The sequence below is a fragment of the Puma concolor genome, chromosome A3 (assembly GCF_028749965.1).
Source record: "Puma concolor isolate L17-30 chromosome A3, mPumCon1.1.hap2, whole genome shotgun sequence".
Taxonomy (NCBI): domain Eukaryota; kingdom Metazoa; phylum Chordata; class Mammalia; order Carnivora; family Felidae; genus Puma; species Puma concolor.
The window spans coordinates 118,563,365-118,586,216 of record NC_141669.1 but is presented as its reverse complement, the minus strand read 5'-3'; the positions used below and the strand labels follow the sequence as shown (position 1 = coordinate 118,586,216).

Here is a 22,852-nt window from a genome sequence, read left to right as displayed (position 1 = left end):
TGAAAATATAGCCTGTGCCAGTTAGGTGTGTTTTATACTTAAATCAGGGTAAATGTTTATTCCTAATATTATTATTAGAATTTTAGGGCACTGCCTCTTGTTAACCTCAAATTCCTGTGCCTTCTGTAGCATTCCCATCTGCTAAATAACAGTCCCCCACCTCAATGTTTTCATGCTAGTGAATAGAAACGATGGTTTATATCTTTTTCTTGAAAAGTTCCAGCCAGCCTGTACAGGATACTGAGTACAGAATGCATAACAGCTGGAAGGAAGAGGGTAGGCCCGTAGTTGGCTGTCATGCCTTAGAAACAAGGCATGTTTTCTGCAAATTGGCAGAATCTGCTTCACCTGGGAGCTTATTGGAAATGCAGGTTCTTGAGCCCCACCCCAGACCTATTAAATCAGAATCTCTAGGGCAGAAACCCAAGAATCTGAGTTTTAACGAGTCTTCCAGGTAATTCCAATGCTTGCTAACAAAACTCTACTCTAGAAATCCTTGCACAGGTGAGAATAACCAGCTGTAAATATTTACAAAGTGAGAGCCTCACCAAATCCAGCTTTGAGAGGAAAGTGAGTTGGCCAAATTCAACATCACCATCTGATTGGAGAAATCCACTTAGTTGAAGAATGAAGATGATATTAGGATGAGAGGGAACTTACAAAGCATGGTACCCTGAGAAGTTAGGGTCACACTGAGGACTCTGAGAGTAGCATTCTTCAAGGTAGTGGCAAAACCAGTGAAGTAGTGGTAACTTCACTGTCACCCTTAATGGAAAATTCTCACCCTGGGCCTGAAAATCAGGCTGTACATCTTACTAATTAATAAGTAGTAAATAATCTTTTCAGATTTATATCCAAGGTTATTGTTAGGATATGTCTTTGTATAAGAGTGCATTGAGGAAACATACACTTTAGTTAAACATTAAGTTAATCCTGTCCTATTTGAAAAGACTCATGGATTCTCAGCACATCCTCTAAGTTTAAGTACTTACATTTTTCTCCTCTTTTAGATGGCAGACTGTGGTGGGCTACCCCAAGTAGTTCAGGTAAGGAGATTGTTTTTTTACAAAGCACTCATTTGATTCTACTTCTCTGCCTGTGCAAAGATTAATACCTTCTTATTTGTTCCCCTAGCCTGGAAAGCTCACCGAGGCCTTCAAGTACTTTTTGCAGGGAATGGGCTACAGTGAGTAGTACAAAACTTTCTTTCTAGCAAAAATTTAATGATAATGGGGTCAATTTTGACATCTGGGGAGCCCACAATTCTCAGGGCATAACCTCTGTGGTAGCCAGCCTAAAGTCAAGTAAAAAACAAAATATTGATGGAATATTTTTCTGTATGTATATATATAAGGTGAGCTAACACTTACTAAACACTTGCCTTGTGCCAGGCGTTCTGTGTTTATAACCTTAAGAGGTAAGTTCTGTTATTAGCCCCATTTTATAGAAGAAGAAACTGAGGCTTAAAGAGACTAATAAACACATTTCCTAGGATAACAGTTCACCTGCAGAACTATGATTCAGACCCTAGCAGTCTGACTCCAGAGTCCATCTTTTCAACCACTGAGACTTAGCCTTTCCTAAACTTGTGAATCTGAAATTTGCATTTGAACTCAGCTGGTTATGATGCCTGGCCTAGAAAAACACAATGGAGACTTCAGAAGAAAAGGGTAATCTCCTCAGTTACATCCGCCCCACAATAGGAAATGAACTTGCAGAGTAGTTTAGAGTGAGTCCAAGGATGTGTCCATATTGTGTGCCACTGTCCTGGTCTCTTGTATTGTGAGACCCCTCAGCTTTCTCATTTGTCACAGACTATCCACACTTGCTCCTTTCTTGGAATTTTTAAGAAGAAAAACTCTCTTCAACCCAGGTACAGAGCTCTTTACCCAGTAGGGTGATTTTTTTCCTGTCTTTGGTATAAGTGTGGTAAATGGCCATTGGACCGCTGCCTGGGGAGCAGCTGACCCCTGGGTACAGCCCTGTGCCTGGCAGGCAGACTGTGTATGTCTCGTCTAGAGTGGCTGTGTCATCCCCGTCTGTGAGCCACTACCAACCGAGCCCACACCCACATCTCTCTGGCTCACTGGGAGGAGAAGTCCCTTCCCTACCCGGTTTTCATCCCTTTCCTAGGAAACAGCTGATCTTCCAGCCCATTTCTAATCCTAAACAGATGGCTGTTGGTAGTGTATGGGGAAAACAGTTGCCCTTGACTAGTTGAGAGAGGCACCCTAGATGGTAATAAAATATCAGTCAGCCTCACCTCTTCTCTGGGAGCTTAAAATAAAACTTTGTCCCTTAAAGTATTCTGTCAGTGTTTACTGGGCAGCCGAGGTTGCCACTTGGCACTCTTGGATCACTAACCTGCCTTTTCCTGTGTCCATCCTGCTTCCAGTCCCGTATGTGCAGCTCAGTCACCTGAGCACCGAGTCAGGTACCTTCCTCTGTGCTGGCCCCGCCCCTGCCTCCCAGCCATGCTCTCCTGGCTGTATGGCTGCCTGCAGCATGTCCGCGGTTTTCCTGTGCAGTGAGAGCCCGATAGAACGTGGCTCGTTGTTCCCTAAGAGGGTTAGCCTGCAGGTCCAGCCCTGGTTCCCCAGGAAGAAAGGAGCGGGTTGTAATAGCCAAGCTTTCTCTTATCATCCAGATCCAGGGTCACAGCAGTACCCAAAACTTTATAGGCAGGGCCCCTCTTCCACCACCACCTACTGATCCTTGCATGAACCCCAGACACAGGAATTAAAGGGTAGCCTTGATTCTAAATAGGAATATCAGAGCCTATGCCTGGAAAACTTGGCAGGTGATGGCATCTTTTGACCCCAGCATTGAAATGACAGCTAAGGGAGTAGCCAGTGCCTCAGGAAGATAGGCAGGGAAGTTATGCCAGGTAAGGCCATGTCCTGGCCAAGCTGGAGGGACCACAGGGTCAAAGCAGTGGTAGAACAGTAGTCTGAGTGAAACACCCACTCCTAGAGTCCTTCCCTTGCAGGCAGCATGTACCTTGCTGTCTGCATAGAGGTCAGCGCCAGCCCACCTGTCCTCCCCTACACCCACACCTTCCTGGATGTCTCCTCCCCAGGTAGCAAGGATAGCCTGTGGACACGGATGGTAGTCTTGTTGTATCGGGCTTGCACTGTGTTTGTGAAACACCTTCATACTTGTGTGGTTCATCTTTCTTTTGGTTTAGTCTTGCATGCACTGCAGGTTTTGGTTACCCATTTGGGTTCCCAAAGCCTCCTTCCTAATCACTGTATGAATGGCGTGGGCATAGCTAAGAGGCTGTACTCTGGACTTAGGTTTCCCCTTATTCTCCTATAGACTAGAGTTAGCTGAGATTCCAATCAGATCCAGAGGATTAAATGAACCTTGCATATAGCCACTCACCTAAGCAAACAATGCAAAATGGAGATGGCTGTATCTTGTCCTGGGTCTCCCCTTAAATGGGTTGGGAAAGCTAAACATAAAGCAAAGCCTTTGGTGAAATTTCTGGATTAGCTAAGCTTAGCCAGGGCTCCATCTTCTAGTCCTCTTGGTTCTTTCTTGCAGTACCATCTGCCAGCATGACCCGGCTCGCCCGATCACGAACCCACTCAACTTCAAGTAGCATCGGCTCTGGAGAAAGTGCCTTCAGCCGATCTGTCACCAGCAATCAATCAGATGGAACTCAAGAATCCTCTGAGTCCCCTGATGTTGTGGACAGACACCAGACCATGGAGGTGTCCTGTTAAGCAGATGATCCTCCCCTGGACCATGCAAGTCCATCCTCCTTCAAACGACCACTCCATAATATAACATTTCATCCAGCAAACTGGCATCTATCTTTAACTCCTGCATGGCCACTGACACTCTCTGGTATCGTGGATTTATCATTCTCTCTGCTTGCCCACCCTCCTTTTTGTATGTACCAAGAACCACTTCCTTGCCATTACTATAACATTCCAGCATCTTTAGCTGATCAAATTTCCATATCTTCCCTTGCCAGCTTTTCTTCGTGCTTTCCCAACTACGTATCTGACAAGATTCTTTGATCCTGGTGTATGTGTGTGAGCACGCGTGTCTGTGTTTGTGTGTGCATAGTTCTGTGATTTTAGATATGCTTTCTTGTAGAGCTTCTGCAAAACAACAAAAAAAAAAGGGGGGACTTTTTTTTTTTTCCGTTTCATTTTCAATGGTGTTTTTAAGGGAAATCTACAGAACAGGTTTCTAGGCTGGGTAGACCCCTGCATTCTCTTTTGGTTCCAAATTAGTCAACAAGATTTGCAAAGTGACTTCAGCAGCTCTGAGGAATGTGGAAGATCATGATTACTATTGATTGTGACCAATAGAAGGGAGCCTGTTACATAAGAGAGGCAGGCAGGGTGGCCAGCTATCTTGTTCTGTCCAAATGCATTCACATATGTTATTCTGTAAATAAAGGGGAGGGATAATATTCTTTTAGAAGCCCAGGAATGATGAGGTTCTGATGCAATATGGAGTTTTCCTAAGAAGTGAGCGTGGCTTAATTACTGGACTCTCTTAGCACAGGAAGGTGGAAAACAAAATATCAGGCCTCCGCTCTGCCAGAGCAAAACTGCTGTTGCTGCAGTGTCTGATACCACTTACCAGATATCCACAAGAAGTGCCTCCTGAGTCTGATGAAGAGTGTTTCTCCACCCCTCAATCCTCAGAGAAAGGAGAGGTATGGCCTGAAAATTACATAGATGGTGAGGAAACAGCTGGGGGAAAAAGGCACAGACATCAACGGAATATCATGTATAATAGGCATAGCCTTGACTTCAGCTGACTTAGTGGATGCTAAGTGAAATTGGTACAGAACCCATTTCTCAGAAAGATTTTTGACAGTTCTTTAAAAAGAGAGGGAAGGGGCTCGTCTATAAGGACAGACTATGCAGGTACAGTTGTGTTTAGTGGAATGCTGTGTGAGGGGTCACAGCCAGCCAGAGTATCAATGGGAAGAGGATGAAACCAGCTGCCGCACAGCAGGGCCCCGGCTCGTGATGGCATCAGATGTAAGCTCAGGGTTAGACAGTTCCGAATCTTAGGAAGGGGCTTTTCAGACACACTGTTCGCTTTCTGCTGAGATAGGGAATGCGTCACTCTGCCAGAGTACAACTTTTTACAGATTATTAAATAAAGCTGTATATGTCTCATTGTTACCTGATTGCTGGTGTTATTTCTCTCAAGCCACTCACTGGGGTTCAGGGTGGAACCAGGGTACTTGTGTTTTTGGGCTTCATGCTGGGCTTTTTCACATACCGATCATTATCTCACCCAAGAAGAAATGAAGACTCCGGATAAATAATTTGCCCAAGGTCATACCAGTAAGCCCATCTAGGAGTGAACTCCAGGCCCATCTGACACACTGCTATTCCCCTCAAACCAAAAATCATCAGAAGCCCGATTGTGTGGCTTATAATGAAGGAGGAAACGCTAAGGTCTTGGAAAGGCGTTTCACATTTCAGCTCTGCCACCTTTGGGGGTTGCTGAGTCCCACCCTGATTTAGTAGTCTGCAACCACATGCCTGGGTTCCTCAAACAGACCAGACTTCATTTCTCCAGAAATGGCTCTTTGTATCGACCAGTAACATTAGGAAGCCACCATCAGTTTCAAATGATCCAGGGGCTGCTGCTACCATATAGTAAGTACATCGAGGTTGCTGTGTCTATGGAAGATACTTGTTACATGACATGGACCCTGCTCATCCTGGGAAAGGAGATGAAGCAAATGCATGTGGACAGAGATACAGGGCACCGAGCTGAATTCCCGACAATACAGGACAACAGTTTTTGAGCTGGAGGTGGTCTGATGGTCGCAGCTCTTAAAACCCACATCACTCCGGCCTTCTTGCCACACCTGACATGAATGGCTGCCTGCTTTCCCACCTTAGCCTTGTGACTGGAGTCAGGCTGCAACTGACTACACCTGATTGGTCCATACCATACTTTTTTCTCTTATCATTTTCATTTCCTTTCTCCCTGTTCAGTCCAGAAACACTTGGATGCCTGCTTTGTGAGAGTCAAGGAAATGGCCACTTAGATTACCCAAGATGATTATATAAAAGCTCTTCCATGTAAATCATCTTACCCAGTTCTTACAGCACCCCTGCAAAGTGGTCAAGTCTGTTTCATAGACAAGGAATGTGTGAGGAGAATTAAGTGATTTGGCCGAGGTCACCTAGCCTGAAAATTTTTCCAGTTCTTCCAAAATCAATGCATTTCCATATTCAGCCTTTTTTTAAATAAGATTTTATTATATCACTTTCTGGCATTATCTTTTTTTTTATTTAATGTTTATTTTTGCAAGAGAGAGAGAGCATGAGTGGAGGAGGGACAGAGAGAGGGGGACAGAGGATCCTAAGTGGGCTCCATGCTGACAGCAGAGAGCCCAATGCAGGGCTCGAACTCACAAATCGTGAGATCATGACCTGAGCCAAAGTTAGACACTTAGCTGACTGAGCCATCCAGGTGCCCCTCATATTCTGCCTTTTATTGAGCATCTGTCATAGGCTGGGGGCCTTTGTACCATCTATATGTTTCATAATATTGGTCCGGTGAGGTAAATGCTAGTCCTATTTTATGGATGAGAAACAGGCCCAGAGGTGCTACAAGTGGTCACAAAACTAATAAACAGCAGATCCGGGCTTTTAAACTAATTCTCAGGTGCCTCCTTTGATTTAACCTTGAGGCCAGTCTGTCAAATAAGAAGGTGGACGTCAGAGTTGTATGCAGACAAGAGCAGGAGGGTGGGCCTGTGCTCACTTCCCTCCCTGCCACAGGCCACATTCTTTGGCCATCACCCATTCTAATATTCTAATTAGAATGATCTTACACAGGATGTGCCTCCACTCTGGCTCCTTTCAGCTCTTTTTTTTTTTTTTTTTTTTTTAATTTTTTTTTTCAACGTTTATTTATTTTTGGGACAGAGAGAGACAGAGCATGAACGGGGGAGGGGCAGAGAGAGAGGGAGACACAGAATCCGAAACAGGCTCCAGGCTCCGAGCCATCAGCCCAGAGCCTGACGCGGGGCTCGAACTCACGGAGCGCGAGATCGTGACCTGGCTGAAGTCGGACGCTTAACCGACTGCGCCACCCAGGCGCCCCTCCTTTCAGCTCTTTACACCAAGTGCCCGTGGAGTTAAATCTCAAACCAACCTTCCCTGGGAGAAAAAACCTGAGCTGAAATGTGTTCTTAGGCTGCAAGGGCCCTAGAAAAGACTATGGTCTGAGCTATAGTCAGGAGCTATTTCAGTGCCATTTTGTGTTAAAAAGCGATGTCTCCAGGAATACTAAGCCCCCTAATGGAAAGGCAGCCATAGGTGTGGTTATTTAGACTTTAATGAGATGAGGATTTTATTTAAATTTTAATGAATGAGGTAACAAAGACAATTTATCAAATTCCTTATCCTGGGGTGCCTGGGTGGCTCAGATGTTTGTCTGACTTCATTCAGCTCAGGTCATAATCTCATGGTTCTTTAGTTCAAGCCCTGCATCGGGCTGTTTCTGTGCAGGGTCTGCTTTGGATCCTGTCTCCTTCTTTCTGCCCTTCCCCCCCCCCCCCCCCCCCCCCCGCTCGCACATGCTCTCTCTCAAAAATAAACATTAAAAAGATTTTTTGGGAATGCTGGTGCAGCCACTCTGGAAAACAGTATGGAGGTTCTTCAAAAAACTAAAAATAGAACTACCCTACGACCCAGCAATTGCACTACTAGGCATTTATCCAAGGGATACAGGTGTGCTATTTCGAAGGGGCATATGCACCCCAATGTTTAAAATTTTTTTTTTCAACGTTTATTTTTGGGGCAGAGAGAGACAGAGCATGAACGGGGGAGGGGCAGAGAGAGAGGGAGACACAGAATCGGAAGCAGGCTCCAGGCTCTGAGCCATCAGCCCAGAGCCCGACGCGGGGCTCGAACTCACGGAGCGCGAGATCGTGACCTGGTTGAAGTCGGACGCTTAACCGACTGCGCCACCCAGGCGCAGTTTGGCTATCAACAATAGCCAAAGTATGGAAAGAGCCCAAATGTCCATCGATGGATGAATGGATAAAGAAGATGTGGTATATATGTACAATGGAGTATTACAGACTGAGGGTTACAGGACGGGTTGTGGGAGGGGGGATGGGCTAAATGGGTAAGGGGCACTAAGGAATCTACGCCTGAAATCATTGTTGTACTATATGCTAACTAATTTGGATGTAAATTTAAACAAAAAATAAAAAATAAAACAAGTTAAAAGATTTTTAAAATTCTTTATCCTAGCTGAGTGATTCTCAAGCTTGGGCTGTGTATTAGAACACCTGGAGGGCTTGTGGAAAGCAATTTGCTGGCCCCACCTATGGAGTTTCTGATTTAGCAGATCTGAGATGGGGCCCAAGAATTTTTATGTCTAACAAACTCCCAGATGATGCTGAGGCTGTTGGCCTGGGACCACACTTAGAGAACCACTGTCTTGGTCTTATTGCCCAAAGTGGTTCATGGACCAGCATTGTGGGGTATAGCCTGGGAGTTGTTAGCAGTACAGAATCTTAGGTCCCACCCCAGACCCACCAAACTAGAATCTGCTATTTAATAAGATCCCCGAGGGGCGCCTGGGTGGCGCAGTCGGTTAAGCGTCCGACTTCAGCCAGGTCACGATCTCGCGCTCCGTGAGTTCGAGCCCCGCGTCGGGCTCTGGGCTGATGGCTCAGAGCCTGGAGCCTGTTTCCAATTCTGTGTCTCCCTCTCTCTCTGCCCCTCCCCCGTTCATGCTCTGTCTCTCTCTGTCCCAAAAATAAATAAATGTTGAAAAAAAAAAAAAAATAAGATCCCCGAAGGAGAGCCTGGGTGGCTCAGTCGGTTAAACTTCTGAGTTCAGCTCAAGTCATGATCTTCCTCTCTGCCCCTCCCCCAGTAGTGTATCTGCTCCCTCTCTCCTCTCCCTCCCTCTCTGTCCCTCTCACTCCCTCCCTCCCTCTCAAAAATAAATATTTAACAAGATCCCCAAGGAATACCTATACACATTAAAGATTAGGACACATCACTCCAAGGCAGTGTTTCCCCCAAAGCCAGTCAAGGGAATCTCTTGGGAGTGTATAAAATTCAGATTCCTTGGCTTTCCTCTGGTGACTTGGACACAGAAGATGGGGGATCCCAGGAATCTGATACCAGCGAGAGACTCAGGTGATTATAATGGTCCGGTAAGCATGGGAAACTCCTCACTTACCTCAGTTCCATGTTCCTCAGGCAAGACCAAGCCACAAAGCCAGAGAAAAACCTCTCCCTCTAGGATGACAAGGCAGCTGCTTCTCCTTTAGAAACAGGAACTTGGGGAAGGTGGCTCCTTGATGGTCTGTGATGCCGTCAGAGGAAATGGGTGGTTGTGAGAACCACAGAGCCTGCAGATGTGAGCTGGGAGCCCCAAAGACCCTATGATAGAGCTCAAAGAGCCCCGAGCCTTCTTCCCTGGCCTAGCTGTGCTTGGGAGGGCTGCCCAGTTGGGGGTCTCTAAGGAGCATGAGTCTCCTTTCTCATCCCAGGTGTACAAACTGCTGAGCACTGCAGATGCAGAGCTACCCACAACGATACCAAGAGCATCTCTCTGAAGACACTCCCAAGCTGAGAGGATTCTGGGTGCCCTAGGACTAAGGACTTTGGAAGATGTCCAGAAGGGCCCTCCAAAGCCCTATCCTCTCCAGTCAAAGCATGCATCTAAGCTGAGCCCTGGCCCCAAGCTTTGATGACTGGAAACCAGTAAGTATGTTTGCTTGGTATGTAAGCTTGGTATGTTTGTAAGTATGTAAGTATGGTCTTAGGACTATGAGGAAGGATGGTCCCCCCAGAGGCTGGGAGTGAGCTTTACAGTGGGGGAAGGAGTTCCAGGAAAAGAAGTGGTTCTGTTGAGGATGTAAGGGGGTGGTTTTGAGGGTCCCCAAAGGAACCCAGGCCTTTGGCCTCCCCTGCCCCCAAAGCATTACATTATTTCCTCCAGCTTGTCTTCATGTCTCTTCTGGTCCCATCTCAGTCACCAATTTGCTGTATGATTTTGGACCCCCCTCTGGCTACAGCCTTTCAACGTCAGTGAATGAGAGGAGTCTGGATTATAATCTTTGAAGGCTATAAAGTCTACAATTCCTCTCAAAAGGGTGATACTTCTCAGCTGAGAGAGAGGTCTCCCTTTAGCTTAATCAAATTCATCACTCTTAACCTCTGCCGCTGAGAAATTATCTCCAGAAGCACAAAAACAAAGATGTGGATTATAGACCCAGGCTCTGCACTAACCAGCTACATGAGAGTGAACACGAGGTTGTTCTCTCTGAGCCCTGATCACTGTACGTGAATGGGTTTCAAAGCTGCCGACCTCTCAAATGATCAAGTGAGAAGATCAAAAAACAACTGTAGGCAGTGTGCTGATCTCAGCAGCCTTTACTGTTTTCCTTCCACCCACTGGCCTGGGCCCCCTAGAAAGTGCCTTGCACATAGTTAATTTTTCAAAGACTTGTGCAATTAATAATTAGATTCTCTCTAAAGTTTTGGCCAACATCTCCTCCTTCTAGGCCTGCACACCCCGTGGTCTTCATTTGCCCCCAGGAAGTGCCCTGGCCCTGACCAGGCCAGGTGAGGGGAGCTGGCAGAGGTCTGGGGAGCTTCCAGCCTCACTGTGGCTCTCCTACCTCTCTTGGGTCCATCCCCCAGCTCCACTTGCTGCAGAAAGAAGTCTCTGGGTTTAGTAAAGTTGGTGACTATGGTGACTTTGTCTTGTTGAAGGAGGGAAAAGGAAACTAACCTTTACTGAGCACTCTATACCAGGCTCCCCGACTTCTCCCCACAACCTAGTTGGTACTATAGTTGGTACTATCCCTGATTCAAAGATGAGACAGAGGTTATGTGCTTTGCTCAAGGTCACAAATGGAACCTGGTTGGTCTGAATTAGTCACTCATGCTACCCAGAAAAGATTTCTCTCTGAGATTTTTCTGGACTTGTGTCTGCACAGTTAAGCATAGAGCTTGTATCTGATACCTAAGGGGAAGGGAAAGGCTGGTGAGCAACAAGAATGTTCAAACCCTGATGTGAAGAGGAGCTGTAGCAGTGAGGGCATTAGAGCCCATTTCAGGCTGTCACAGCTTCAGGATCCCAAAGTCTGAGCAGGAAGTAGGTGCTGGAAGCCATTTCCTGAAGATGGGCCTATTTTCTATTAAAGAGCTCCATCCTCATGAGTACTGAACTCTCCATGATGATGACAGAAACCCATACTTAATCAGGCATGGTGAAGGGTTCAAAGGCAAGGCCCGTGCTATGTCACTGTGCCATTCTGTGATCTCCTCCAGAGAACCAAACTGGTACAATTATTCCTTGTCTCTACTGAAAAGGATGGAACCATCTGAAAGAATGAAACTACCTCCCTGAATTACTTTAATAAAGTTTTTGAAAAAATTAGCATTACCCTAGAAACCTGGGAATTAAAATGATTCTAGGGACGCCTGGGTGACTCAATCGGTTAAGTGTCCGACTTTGGCTCAGGTCATGATCTCACGGTTCATGAGTTTGAGCCTTGTGTTGGGCTCTGTGCTAACAGCCCAGAGCCTGGAACCTGCTTAGGATTCTGTGTCTCTTCTCTCTCTCTGCCCCTCCTCCACTTGTGCTCGCTCTCTCTCTCTCTCTCTCTCTCTCTCAAAAATAAACATTAAAAAAAATTATTCTAAGGATAAGACACTTGTCCAAAGAGCTAATAATCACTTTGGTCCATTTAGCTAGTGTGTGTTGAGTGCCTTTTATGGGCCAAATGTCTCATGAAATGTTGAGGAAATAGGCAAAAAGAGATCTTTGTACTCATTGTGCCATAGAATAATGACAAATTAAACAAGTAAACACTAATAAATGAATAATTAAAACTTGGGAAGGGGGCACCTGGCTGCCTCAGTCAGTGGAGCATGCAACTCTTGATCTCAGGATTGTAAGTTTGAGCCCCACATTGGGTGTAGAGATTACTAAAAAATAAAATCTTAAAACAACAACAAACAACAACTTGAGGAGGAGCACAACAGGGAGTCGACAGAGAGAGTGGCCTCTGGTGAAGTGACATTCAGGACACAATAAATGAAACGGCCCTGGCCAAGCTTTTCTCATGCCTTATCTCTTGGACCCGGATGTTGGGTATTGTTATCCCCATTTTTCAGATGGAGGCAAAAAGCAGGGAAGTGGCTCAACAGCCAATCCCTCCAAAGCCTTATAAGTCATCGCTATGGCATGCAGTCTCCTAGTCATCTTACTTTGCCCTGTGCAAAACAGTGACACTGAGCACTAATAACTGTGCTCAGTGTCACCGTAGCTTGTTGTGACATGAGTTCCCAAGCCTCCTTGGATCCCCACCCTTGCCCACCTCTAACCCTAGCCATGGGTCCTGTCATTGTGCCCTGCCACCCAGTGGCAGAATGTGATCCCACATCAAGAAATGGTTCAGAGTAGGCCTGTCATAGGAATAATTGCTGAGGGCTGGGGGATTCAGGGAAATCTTGCCAGGGAAGGGTGGGATCCAGACAGGCCCCAAGAGGGAAAAGGACATTCCAACCAGTGGGCCACATAGGCAAAAGCCCAGAAAAAAAAGAGTAGAGTATGGCTGCAGTGTAGAAAAGGTAGGCCTGCCAGAGAAAATGGTCTAGTTGCAGAGAGCCTCCTGAGTCCGGTGGAGGGGCTGGAGTCTGGTCCTGCTGGGAGGGGCATCATTCCCTTTTGCCAGCAGGGCTGAACTGGGAAGGGAAAGGGTGTCTGGGTATCCGGGGCCTCTGTGTCCATCACAGTATCTCTTTCAGATTTCCCTTGACCCTGTGCTTCTGAGTGGTCTGCTGAGGAACGATGGGAGGACAGCCCAGCAGAGGGAAAACCCAGCCAAGCCCAAGCTCAAGCCCCTCTGTCCAAGGCCCAGGCCCTGTGCCCACGCAAGCAGGTAGGCTGTGGGCCCTTCCCACACACGGTAAGGTTGCACAGCCCCAGACACCACTGCCTCTGTGGGCTTTCCTGACCAGCCACTCCAGCCTGACTTCAGGTGTCAGTGAGTGCCTGCTGTATACCAGGTCCTTCTTTGTGAACCGTACAGGCAGTGTCCCTGCTCTGGGGAAGCTTACATTTCAGCAGTCAGAACATTAAACAACTAGATAAACTAGAAAATGTGAGTAACAGGTGCTAACCAAGAGGGCATATTAGTCCCCCAGGTGTCTCCCAAGGCTTCCCTACTCTTCAACCAGTTTATTAGGAAATTGAGCTGCTAATTCCAAGACCAAATCTAAGACCAGCTCCACTTCTGTAGCTCTCCAAAGCTGTACTTTCCGGTATAATGGCCCCTAGCCATGTGCAGCTATTTAAATTCAAAGTAAGATTAATTAAAATGAAATTAAATATGTGGCTCCTCAGTCACATCAGCCACATTTCAAGTGCTCAGTTGCCATATGTAGCTAGTGTTTACCTATTGGACACCACAGTTTTATAACACTTCCATCATCACAGAAAGTTCTATTGGACATCATTGCTGCAAAGTGTCTCTTCTTAGCCTGTACAATATTTGGAACAAAATTAAAGGCATGGTAATTGGAAGAAACTGGGACATATAATGCATACGCTGAAACTACAACTATGATTTTTAAGATAGTCCTGACTGAAAATGCCCATTTTGAGGACAATCAAAATATCCTATAAATTCTAATATTTTGGTATCAAAACTATAGCCCCAGTTTGTTTCTTGTTCCCCCAAACAACCCACAAATAGTTTCTCGAATCACATCCTGATTTGGGGTTTTGATGGTGTATTCATCAGGGTTCTCCAGAGAAATAGAACCAATAGGGTTTGTGTATGTGGGTGTGTGTGTGTGTGGACACAGAATTTATTTTAAGAAATTGGTTCATGCAATTGTGGGGGCTGGCAAGTCTGAATTCTGCCAGATAGGCTGACAGGCTAGAGGCCCAGGGAAGAGTTAAGATTGCAGTCAAGTCTGGGGGCAGAATTCCCTCTTGCTTTCAGAACCTCAGTCTTTTTGTTTTAAGATCTTCAACTGACTGGATGAGGACCACCCACATTATGGAGAGTAATCTACTTTATTCAAAGTCCACTGATTTAAATTGTTATCTCAGGGCACCTGGGTGGATCAGTTGGTTAAGCATCTGACTCTTGATTTTGGCTCAGGTCATGATCCCAGAGTCATGGGATTGAGCTCTACATTGGACTCCAGGCTCTGTACTGAGCATGGAACCTGCTTAAGATTCTCTCTCTCTCTCACTCTGCCTTTCTCCCCGACTCACAAACATTCTCTTGCTCTCTCTAAACAAACAAAACAAACAAACAAACAAACAAAAAATTGTTATCTTCACAGCAACATGTAGACTTCTAGACTGGTGTTTGACCAAATATCAGGGTACTGTGGGCCAGCCACATTGACACATAAAATTAACCATCACAGATAACAAATTACTCTAAACCAAGCAGCACTTTTAGGAGGACTGACATGGGCACACACTTAAACAGAACTAGGAGACTACGGAGCCAAATACCTGGATGTCTGGGCAGAAGCTATCCCCAATCTGAAAATTCCCCTGCAATAGCTGAGGCCTCTTTCCCCTCCGCAGCCCTGCCCCTAATATCCTCATCTTCCTAATGCCAGCCTCCCACAGGCATTAATGCCCTGGGCTCTGTAGTTCTGTTGGGGAGGCAGCTGCCTCTTTGTAGCCACTCAGTCTGCACAAAGAGCCTGGGGCCCACCAGGCTGAGCAGGAAGAGACCTGGAAACCACACAGACCTCCCCCTCGTTTCCTCTGAATCTAGCCACAGGCCACGGCCCCAATGCTGCTCTGAGTCATGGCCAGGCTGCTGAGGGGGCTGACCTCCGGCAGGTGCTCTGGGGGTTCTCCCTGCCTGTGAGACCCAAGGGGAACTGTGTTCCTCTCTCTGACAGGGTCTCCAGGGGGAAGGGTGGGCCTCTCTCTTGGTAGGTCAACCCCTGGTCCCAGCAAGAGGACAGATTTGGGGCAGCCCCTTCCATGAGTCATTTGTCCATCAGTCTTGCATCTGTTCAAAATCTACCAAGGCTCTACCACATGCCAGGCCTTGTGCCGGGGCCAAGGGACATAGAATGGACAAGATAGGCACAGCCCCTGCCTTCAGAGACAGTCAAGTCCCAGAGACAGGAGCTAAACCAATAGTCAGTTGCAGTTGTTATATTTTGGTGACAGTGTGTTTTAAGGGGTTCTTATTGAAAGTGTGTGCTGAGGGACTCATCACAAAGACTTCACCAAGAAGGGACATTTTATCCAGGGAGTGAAGGATGAAGGCGAGTTGTCCAGGAGGATGGTCAGTGAGTGGGACAGCAAGCATATGCAGCTCAGTAACAAGTAGGGGTGCAATTCCAGGGCTTCCAGGAGGCAAAGGGGTCCTTCCGGGCCATCTTGTTGAAGGATGCCCTCCACAAGACTTGCTTGCATTGTTTATCTGGGCATCAGGCATTTTCAGGCATCAGGCATTTCCCTGCACCATGTGATGGCCAGGCCCTGTGCTATATAGACAGCTCTGAGGAGCTCCATTCTGTGGTCACCATGTGGATCGGCACATGTGTCTGGGAGGACATGTAGGAACCAGGTCCCTTTCTGGGAATGCCGTGTCATTCTTCCCATGTCCACCTGGAGCCTAGGCCCTTATATCACACAGTGTCCAAATCTGGGTCTGCCCCACCCATCCCCTGGGTCCTTGTCTGTTCATCTGCTCTCCCTTCCCCATCTCCTGGGGCATCTGTCTAGAAGGCTTCACAGAGCCTGCTGAGGCCTTGGATCCTTCAGGAGCATCTATGAGACAGATAAACTTTTCTTGCTGACCTTGATTGCTTTTCATAGCTTGATGCACTGATGTGCTAACAAGTCTGTCTCTCTTTTCCCTTTGTTTCAGAGACCCCTGATGAACTGGGATAAGGAGGAAGGAGAGGGAGGGACACTGGATGTGGGTGAAGTGGCTCTCAGCAGCCTGTGGAGGGCAGGGTTTTCAGGATGAGAAGGCCCAGACAGATATCAGGAGGTCTAGTTAGAATGGGCAGGCTGATCCCTGAGGCGGACGAAGGATGAACATCCTGTGCTGAGGGAGCTGCTTGCCACCTACCATCCAACCTCAAAGTTGGGCCTCATGACCACCGTGTCTTTGGGACCAGTCCTGGTGTGATGGGGCAGGGGTAAGGGGAGGCTTAGCATCCTCTGGCTCCATGGCTTCCTCTCTCAATGTCAGTGTCCCAGAGAGTCTGGACTTTTTTGGTGAGGTGCTACAGCTGTCCAGCCAAGTCCCCCCAACTTGGGCCCATGAGTAAGCCACAGTGGTCACCCAACCCAACAGTGCCCCATGGGAAGAGGGACAGGGAATGCCATAGAAGCTACTCCTGGTACAGTACCCTACCTCATCTCAGTTGCCTTGCTGAGCAATGGGGCTGACCAGAGAGGACTACCCCGGAGCTTGTGAGGGCTGAGGTGATGCGTGCAGCACCCAGTCAGATCCTGACACTCAGCAGCCACTCAGTAAGGGATGGCAGGCATGTGGCCAGGATGCTTGACTGGGCCACATACACTAGCTGAGTGTTTACTCTGGGCCAGGCCTGGTATAGTGGGCCCCTGGGACCCCAAGTTTTCTCGGCAGCACAGACCTACACCTGTCATTTTGGACAAAGACCATGGGAGAGCCATGCTCCCCACACGCATGGCATTGTGGAGTTACAAAGCCTGTCCACATCTGTGATTTCATTGGCTCCTCCAGGAGCCCTCCTCCTCCTATGCTCACCCTGGACTTCACCCCTCAAAGTTAGTCCATCCAGTGCCCATGTCATTAGAACTTGTAGAAACTGAGCTCAGAGATCTGTGCTGATAACCTGATTAGAGCTGTAGTTTTTAACTTTGCTGAGCAGGGGAATCCTTTTATCAAAATCTTCTTGAAGATCTCCATATAAAAGAGGATTATAACCAGGGGCCCCACTCCTCTTGACACACTAACCTATTCCCTGAGGTGACTGCAAAAGATGTCTGGGCATTCCTAGGGCTCTGCAGAGGCCCACTGAAAAAGCTTCAGATTCCAGGGTGACCCTCTTGGAATCCCAGCAGGCATGATCCCCAGGGTGCCCATGAAGGAGTTGATTGTGGAAGCCTGGACTCCACTAGACTTCACATGTGGAGGGAGGACTAGCTGAAAAGATGACCGTCTCTGTCCCTCTATGCAGAGAGAAACAGGGCCACGGCTGTGGCCCTGAGCAGTTTCCCGGTAGGCGAGCACACAGAGCTGTCGCTGAGACTGGGGGAGCCGTTGACCATCATCTCTGAGTAAGTCCTCCTGCGGGGAAGGATGGGGTGCTCTGCTTTCTCTCCCTGACACCTGAAGATACACTATTGGGAGAAGGGGCCCTTCCCTCCAGAAGAAAAGAGCATGGCCTTTGGTGCTGAGCTCACATATGGCCCTAATGATTTCAGGAAGCTTGACACACCTGCAGGAAGAAACAGTAGGTGGGCAGGGCCTTGCAGGGGGCCCTGAATCCTGCCATCTATTGCCCAGGAGGTACCAGCACTGGGTGGTACAAGGAAACCTGGGAATCACAGGTGGGATAGGTGGCCAGCCACAGGAGCCAGCCTGGTGGGTCCTCATGAATCCTAAATGAGCAGTTCCCCTCCTTTCTCTCTCCAGAGATGGAGACTGGTCGACGGTGGTGTCAGAAGTTTCAGGCATAGAATATAACATCCCCAGCATCCACGTGGCCAAAATCTCCCATGGGTGAGTTCACACCCCAGGCCCTGACTTAAGGGAACTTCCTGCTTTCTCTTCCCACAAGCATATCCTTTATGGCCAGTCCTATGCTGAGCAAAACTGGGGAGAGGGGAGAATCAGGCCTGGGCCCTGCCCTCAAGAAGAGTGAACAGCTAGCCGTCTCAGGTCAGCCTGTGAGACTTGGGAGCCCGGAGGAGGGGGCTCAGAAAGGCCCCATAGAGATGTCTTCTGGGCTTTGGAGGGTGGCCAGGAGTTCAGTGAAGGTGAATGCTGAAAGGGAGTAGCCTTGAATATGTGTCCTAAATGTCCTGAGGCAAGAAAATGGAGGGGTGGTGCCCCACAACTTAACAAGCCTGTCTTTCTAAGAGGTGCCTCGAGGGAAGGCAGGACATGGGGGATGCAGGGTCTCTTACAAAGTGTGGGCCACTGCTCTCCGAGAGTGAGTGACAAAAGAAACTGACTCCAGAGCAAATTCTGTGTCGTGAGAGAGAAAGGAAGTGAACTGCCTTTGGGTGGGATCTACCTGCATAACATGGAGTCATACAAGTACACTGTGTGTGACAGCCACTCTTCTGAGAGAAAGTACAGCTCTGGCACTGGATGGCCTTCCTTTTCTGAGGCTCATGGGGATATCTGGCTCTGATGAGAGTAGTGCAGGGATCCTGAGACCTGTGGACATCTTGTAGAATAAACACACAGAGGTTGTCGGCATCCAGGTGAAACCCGTCTTGCCCACGTTTTTCCTAATAGCCTGGCCCTGCTGGCAAGAGATTTTGCATCTCCAGTGTGGTACTGAAGTTTTAGCCAAGGAAACACTGACCGCCTCCCAGAGTCCCCTTCCCTTGCCTTTCCATCTACTTTCCAGTGTTTGTAAGTCACATGAATGGCTTGTTTTATTTACTATAAAACTAGGCTGTTTGTTGCTGGCACCAAGCAAGTCATGGCTTCTCTGATTTATTTACTTGGAATTGACTCAACTCTGAGTTTGGCTTTGACTGTGGAATTTCACACAATGACAGGGAGGCAGCCATTTCCATTGAGTTGGCTTCTGAAGGTTTTCCCAGGGACCATAGGGCATGGCTCTGGGGACATTAGAAGGCTGATGGACTAGTAAGCCAAAAAAATTCCTGCAAAACCACCAAACTTTCCACTGTGGTTAAGTCCTTCATGAACATATAGGTGAAGGATTAAGTGAAAGGAGAAAGGAAAACAGAGGACCAGAGTAATCAACAATCCAGCAGTGAAAGAGGCACCGAGGAGTAGGTTATGAAGATCTGTGCTTTGGGAGGCACATATGATGATTGATAGGCCGCATGATTTTTCCCAAGATTTTAGAATGTCTTGAACATTCTAGTTCCAGCATTTCTACCCACAATAAGCTCCAGTGGGAGTTAGATTTCACTGATAATGAATACATGTTCACTCACATGCCTTTTTGACTACCAAGTTAAACTTTAAAACATTCAAATAAAATACTTACTAAAATTAAAAACAAGGGGTGCCTGGGTGGCTCAGTCGGTTAAGTGTCTGACTTCGGCTCAGGTCGTGATCTCAAGGTCCGTGAGTTCGAGCCCCGTGTTGGGCTCTGTGCTGACAGCTCAGAGCCTGGAGCCTGTTTCAGATTCTGTGTCTCCCTCTCTCTCTGACCCTCCCCCGTTCATGCTCTGTCTCTCTCTGTCTCAAAAATAAATAAAGGTTAAAAAAAAATTAAAAAAAAACACAACAAAATAAAACAGGCAATTATTGGAAAGGTAAAGGCTTGGAAAGGTGAGTGGCTAGCATAGGGGTACTGGAGGAGCTGGGCAGTGATAGGAGAGAGTCTGTGATCACCTCACCTGCCCCTAGCCCCAACGACTTGGAAATGAGGTCTCCAGGTAGAAAAACCTGGGACTGACCCCATGAGGTTATCCTCTGAGGCGTCTGGAGCCAGGACTAAGGCAAAGCTGGGGAGCCCTTGGAGACCATGTACAGTTGGAACTCTGAGGTCCAGAGATGGAGGAGGGGTGGAGTAGAGCCTTGGCCCATCCCCACTCCAGGGTGACTTCTCTCTGTCCCTCCCCCAGGTGGCTGTATGAGGGCCTGAGCCGGGAGAAAGCTGAGGAACTGCTGTTGCTGCCTGGAAACCCCGGAGGGGCCTTCCTCATCCGGGAGAGCCAAACCAGGAGAGGTGGGTAAGCTCAGTCCTGGCTTGTCCTTTGAATGCTGAGAGTCAAGTGTGAGGTGACTTGGGGATAGAAGTAGAAGGCTGGATGTGAAGGGCTATGGTACCTGGCTTTGGAGTTGGGCAGTCTGGCTGACTGACACCAGGTTGCTGCCACAAGAGCCCATTTATAAAAGTGGGTGTGGGGGCGCCTGGGTGGCACAGTCGGTTAAGCGTCCGGCTTCAGCCAGGTCACGATCTCGCGGTCCGTGAGTTCGAGCCCCGCGTCAGGCTCTGGGCTGATGGCTTGGAGCCTGGAGCCTGTTTCCGATTCTGTGTCTCCCTCTCTCTCTGCCCCTCCCCCGTTCATGCTCTGTCTCTCTCTGTCCCAAAAATAAATAAAAACGTTGAAAAAAAAAATTAAAAAAAAAAAAAAAAGTGGGTGTGAATGGTCCACAGTGGGGATCCGGGCTCAACCTACACTTTGGCAACTGGGTCTTGTAACAGAGTACAGTCACATGATTTCCCTGCCCTGACCAGCAATGATTCCTTCCTCCCCAAAACACAACACAGTTCTGATCTCTTGGCAAAAAGTTGTCAAGTTCACAAGGTCTCTGTACTTTGGTTCACCATCAGTCAGAACTAGAAAACTCATTGGAAGTCAGCTCTTGGGGCTCCTGGGTGGCTCAGTCAGTTAAGTGTCCGACTTCGGCTCAGGTCATGATCTCACAGCTTGTGAGTTTGAGCCCCACATCAGGCTCTGTGCTGGTAGTGCAGAACCTGGAGCCCGCTTTGAGTTCTGTGTCTCCCTCTCTCTCTGTCCCTCCCCTGTCCCTGCTCACCTTCTGTCTGTCTGTCTCTCTCAACAATAAATAAACATTAAAAAAAATAAAAAGAAGTCAGCTCTTGATCTTCTTCTTTCTGCCGTATAGATGGGGAAGATGAGGAAACAGAGGCCCAAAGAGGGGTAGGGACATGTCACATTGCACATTCATATGGGACTTCTCCCATTTCAGGTTCAGGACCTTTGCAAACAAGACACAAAGTTGATAGAGCCTGTCTCTGATGCCCTGCCTCCCTCTGAGGTGCTGTCCTGAGACCCTTACAGTGAGGGCAGAGAGGGATGTTGAAAGAGTGGCTGTGCTGACGTTTATGTTAGAACTTTTTGTGCCTTCAAACTACCCTGTGGGGGATTGTGTTTCCACTGTCCCCATTTTATAGATGAGGAAAGTGAGGCTTAGAGAGGAGAAATGATCTGCCTGGAGAGACATGACTAAGTGTGAAGCTGGGATTCAAACTCAGCTGATGTCTGTCTCACTTCAGACTCCCAAGAAAGGTCCATGTGTCACAATAATGGCAAAACTGCAAGTGCAGTGGAAGCCTAGGGAGGAGATACTTAGGAGCGAGGACAGGCCTCCTGTGCTTGCCCTAATTTGAACCAACCATGGTGGGTTGTCGGGGTCCTTTGCTCCCAGTCTCCTTCCTGAGGCCCCCTTCAGCACATCTTTGCCTCCCTTCTCCTTCCTTCAGAAGCTCGTTAGATTGACTTCTCCCCAGCCCCTCTGATACTTTTCAGGCAACATCAGCAACCCACCCTCACACCCAAAGGCTGGCTGAGACTGGGGCTGGCCTGAGTGCAGCAGCTGCAAACAGGAAACCACAGCAGTGGGGCTAACTGGGACAAGGGTGCTGCAAACCAGGCCCCAGTGATCTTGAGAAGCCACAGGAAGTGTTCCATGTTCAGCTGCCCCATCCCCACCCCTTCTCTGGCCAGGTTTAGCCACAACCGCATGGTGACCAGCACTTACTGCCCCTTTCCTAAGAAAGCAAATATGCAGGAGGAATTGGCTGGGAAATAAAGGAGAAAGCAGATAAGGATCCATAACGATCTTTAAAGATCCATAAACATCCACATGATTACCGAGATTAAGGTTAGATTTGACTCTGAGCTTTCCCATAGCCAATCCCAAAAGGAGGTAGATCAGAATGCAGGTCTCATTATCAAAAAAGGAAGACCTTTGTCAGTTCTGCAGGAAAGGCAATGGTTTCCCCAGTACTAATTTCTAATCTGTCATCTGAGGCTTCCTTTAGGGCAGTGTTTGTCAAGCTGCAGATTGAAACCCTTTTGTGGGCCAAGAAATTAGTTTAATTCAGTGGTTTTAGAGCAGTGGGTCTGAAATCTGAGTGGCCATCAGAATCACCTAGAGGACTTAAAACAAAGAACTGGCCAAACACCCAGATTTTTGTTTGGTGGGTCTAGGGCAGAACCTGATAATTTGTCTTTCCAACAAGTTTGCAGGTAATGCTGTTGCTGCTGCTCTGGGGACCACACTTTAAGAACCATTGATTTAGGGGCACCTGGTTGGCTCAGTCGGTAGAGCATGTGACTCTTGATCTCTCAGGGTCATGAGTTCGAGCCCTATGGTGGGCATTGAGAGAGAAAGAGAGAGAGAGTGTGAGCGTGTGCACACTCGAGTTAAGGGAAGGGGCAGAGAAAAAGGGAGAGAGAGACAATCCCAAGCAGGCCTGGCACAGAAAACGAGGAGCCCTATGTGGGGCTTGAAACCATGAACCATAAAATCATGCCCTGAGCCAAAGTCAAGAGTCAGAGGCTAAACTGCTCCTACCACCCAGGAGCACCCCCCGCCCCCCACCGGCCAAAAAAAATCTTGAAGAAAAAAAAAACAAAACCAAATGCTGATCTAGACCTTGGCTGCAAGTTGGAATCATCTGCTTTATAAATTACTGATGCCTTGCACCCAACCCCCAGGGTTTCTGATTTAATGGGTCAGGGGTGTGGCCTATGCCCTAGAAGATATAAAAGTCCCGCCAGGTCATTCTGATATGCAGCCAGGGTTGAGACCCTTTCATTTAGTGGATCTGGACCAGTGAGTGTTTGAAGTGAAATATAAGCAGAAAACTTCAAGGTGCATCACTGGGGTTGGGAGAAATATTGTTTCATCCTATTT

The 22,852-nt window shown here is 47.8% G+C and overlaps 2 protein-coding genes across 8 annotated transcripts in view; both read left to right on the top strand.

Annotated features, from left to right (window-relative positions):
• Positions 1 to 5,156, top strand: part of NDRG3 (NDRG family member 3) — a 68,302-nt gene extending 63,146 nt beyond the window's left edge. For 3 of the 5 annotated variants that reach the window (XM_086702136.1, XM_086702135.1, XM_086702139.1), the window contains 4 exons: positions 1,011 to 1,046; positions 1,135 to 1,186; positions 2,396 to 2,434; positions 3,547 to 5,156. In XM_086702136.1, coding sequence (XP_086558262.1) covers positions 1,011 to 1,046; positions 1,135 to 1,186; positions 2,396 to 2,434; positions 3,547 to 3,728 — 309 coding nt within the window. In that variant the 3' untranslated portion in view covers positions 3,729 to 5,156. The remainder of the gene's footprint in view (positions 1 to 1,010; positions 1,047 to 1,134; positions 1,187 to 2,395; positions 2,435 to 3,546) is intronic. The other 2 variants (XM_086702138.1, XM_025932778.2) reach the window with 1 other exon arrangement.
• A 3,646-nt stretch (positions 5,157 to 8,802) lies between these two features.
• SLA2 (Src like adaptor 2) overlaps positions 8,803 to 22,852 on the top strand; it is a 31,439-nt gene continuing 17,389 nt past the window's right edge. For 2 of the 3 annotated variants that reach the window (XM_025932378.2, XM_086702130.1), the window contains exons 1-5: positions 8,803 to 9,728; positions 12,786 to 12,919; positions 17,205 to 17,304; positions 17,663 to 17,749; positions 19,807 to 19,910. In XM_025932378.2, coding sequence (XP_025788163.1) covers positions 12,829 to 12,919; positions 17,205 to 17,304; positions 17,663 to 17,749; positions 19,807 to 19,910 — 382 coding nt within the window. In that variant the 5' untranslated portion in view covers positions 8,803 to 9,728; positions 12,786 to 12,828. The other variant, XM_086702129.1, reaches the window with a different exon arrangement.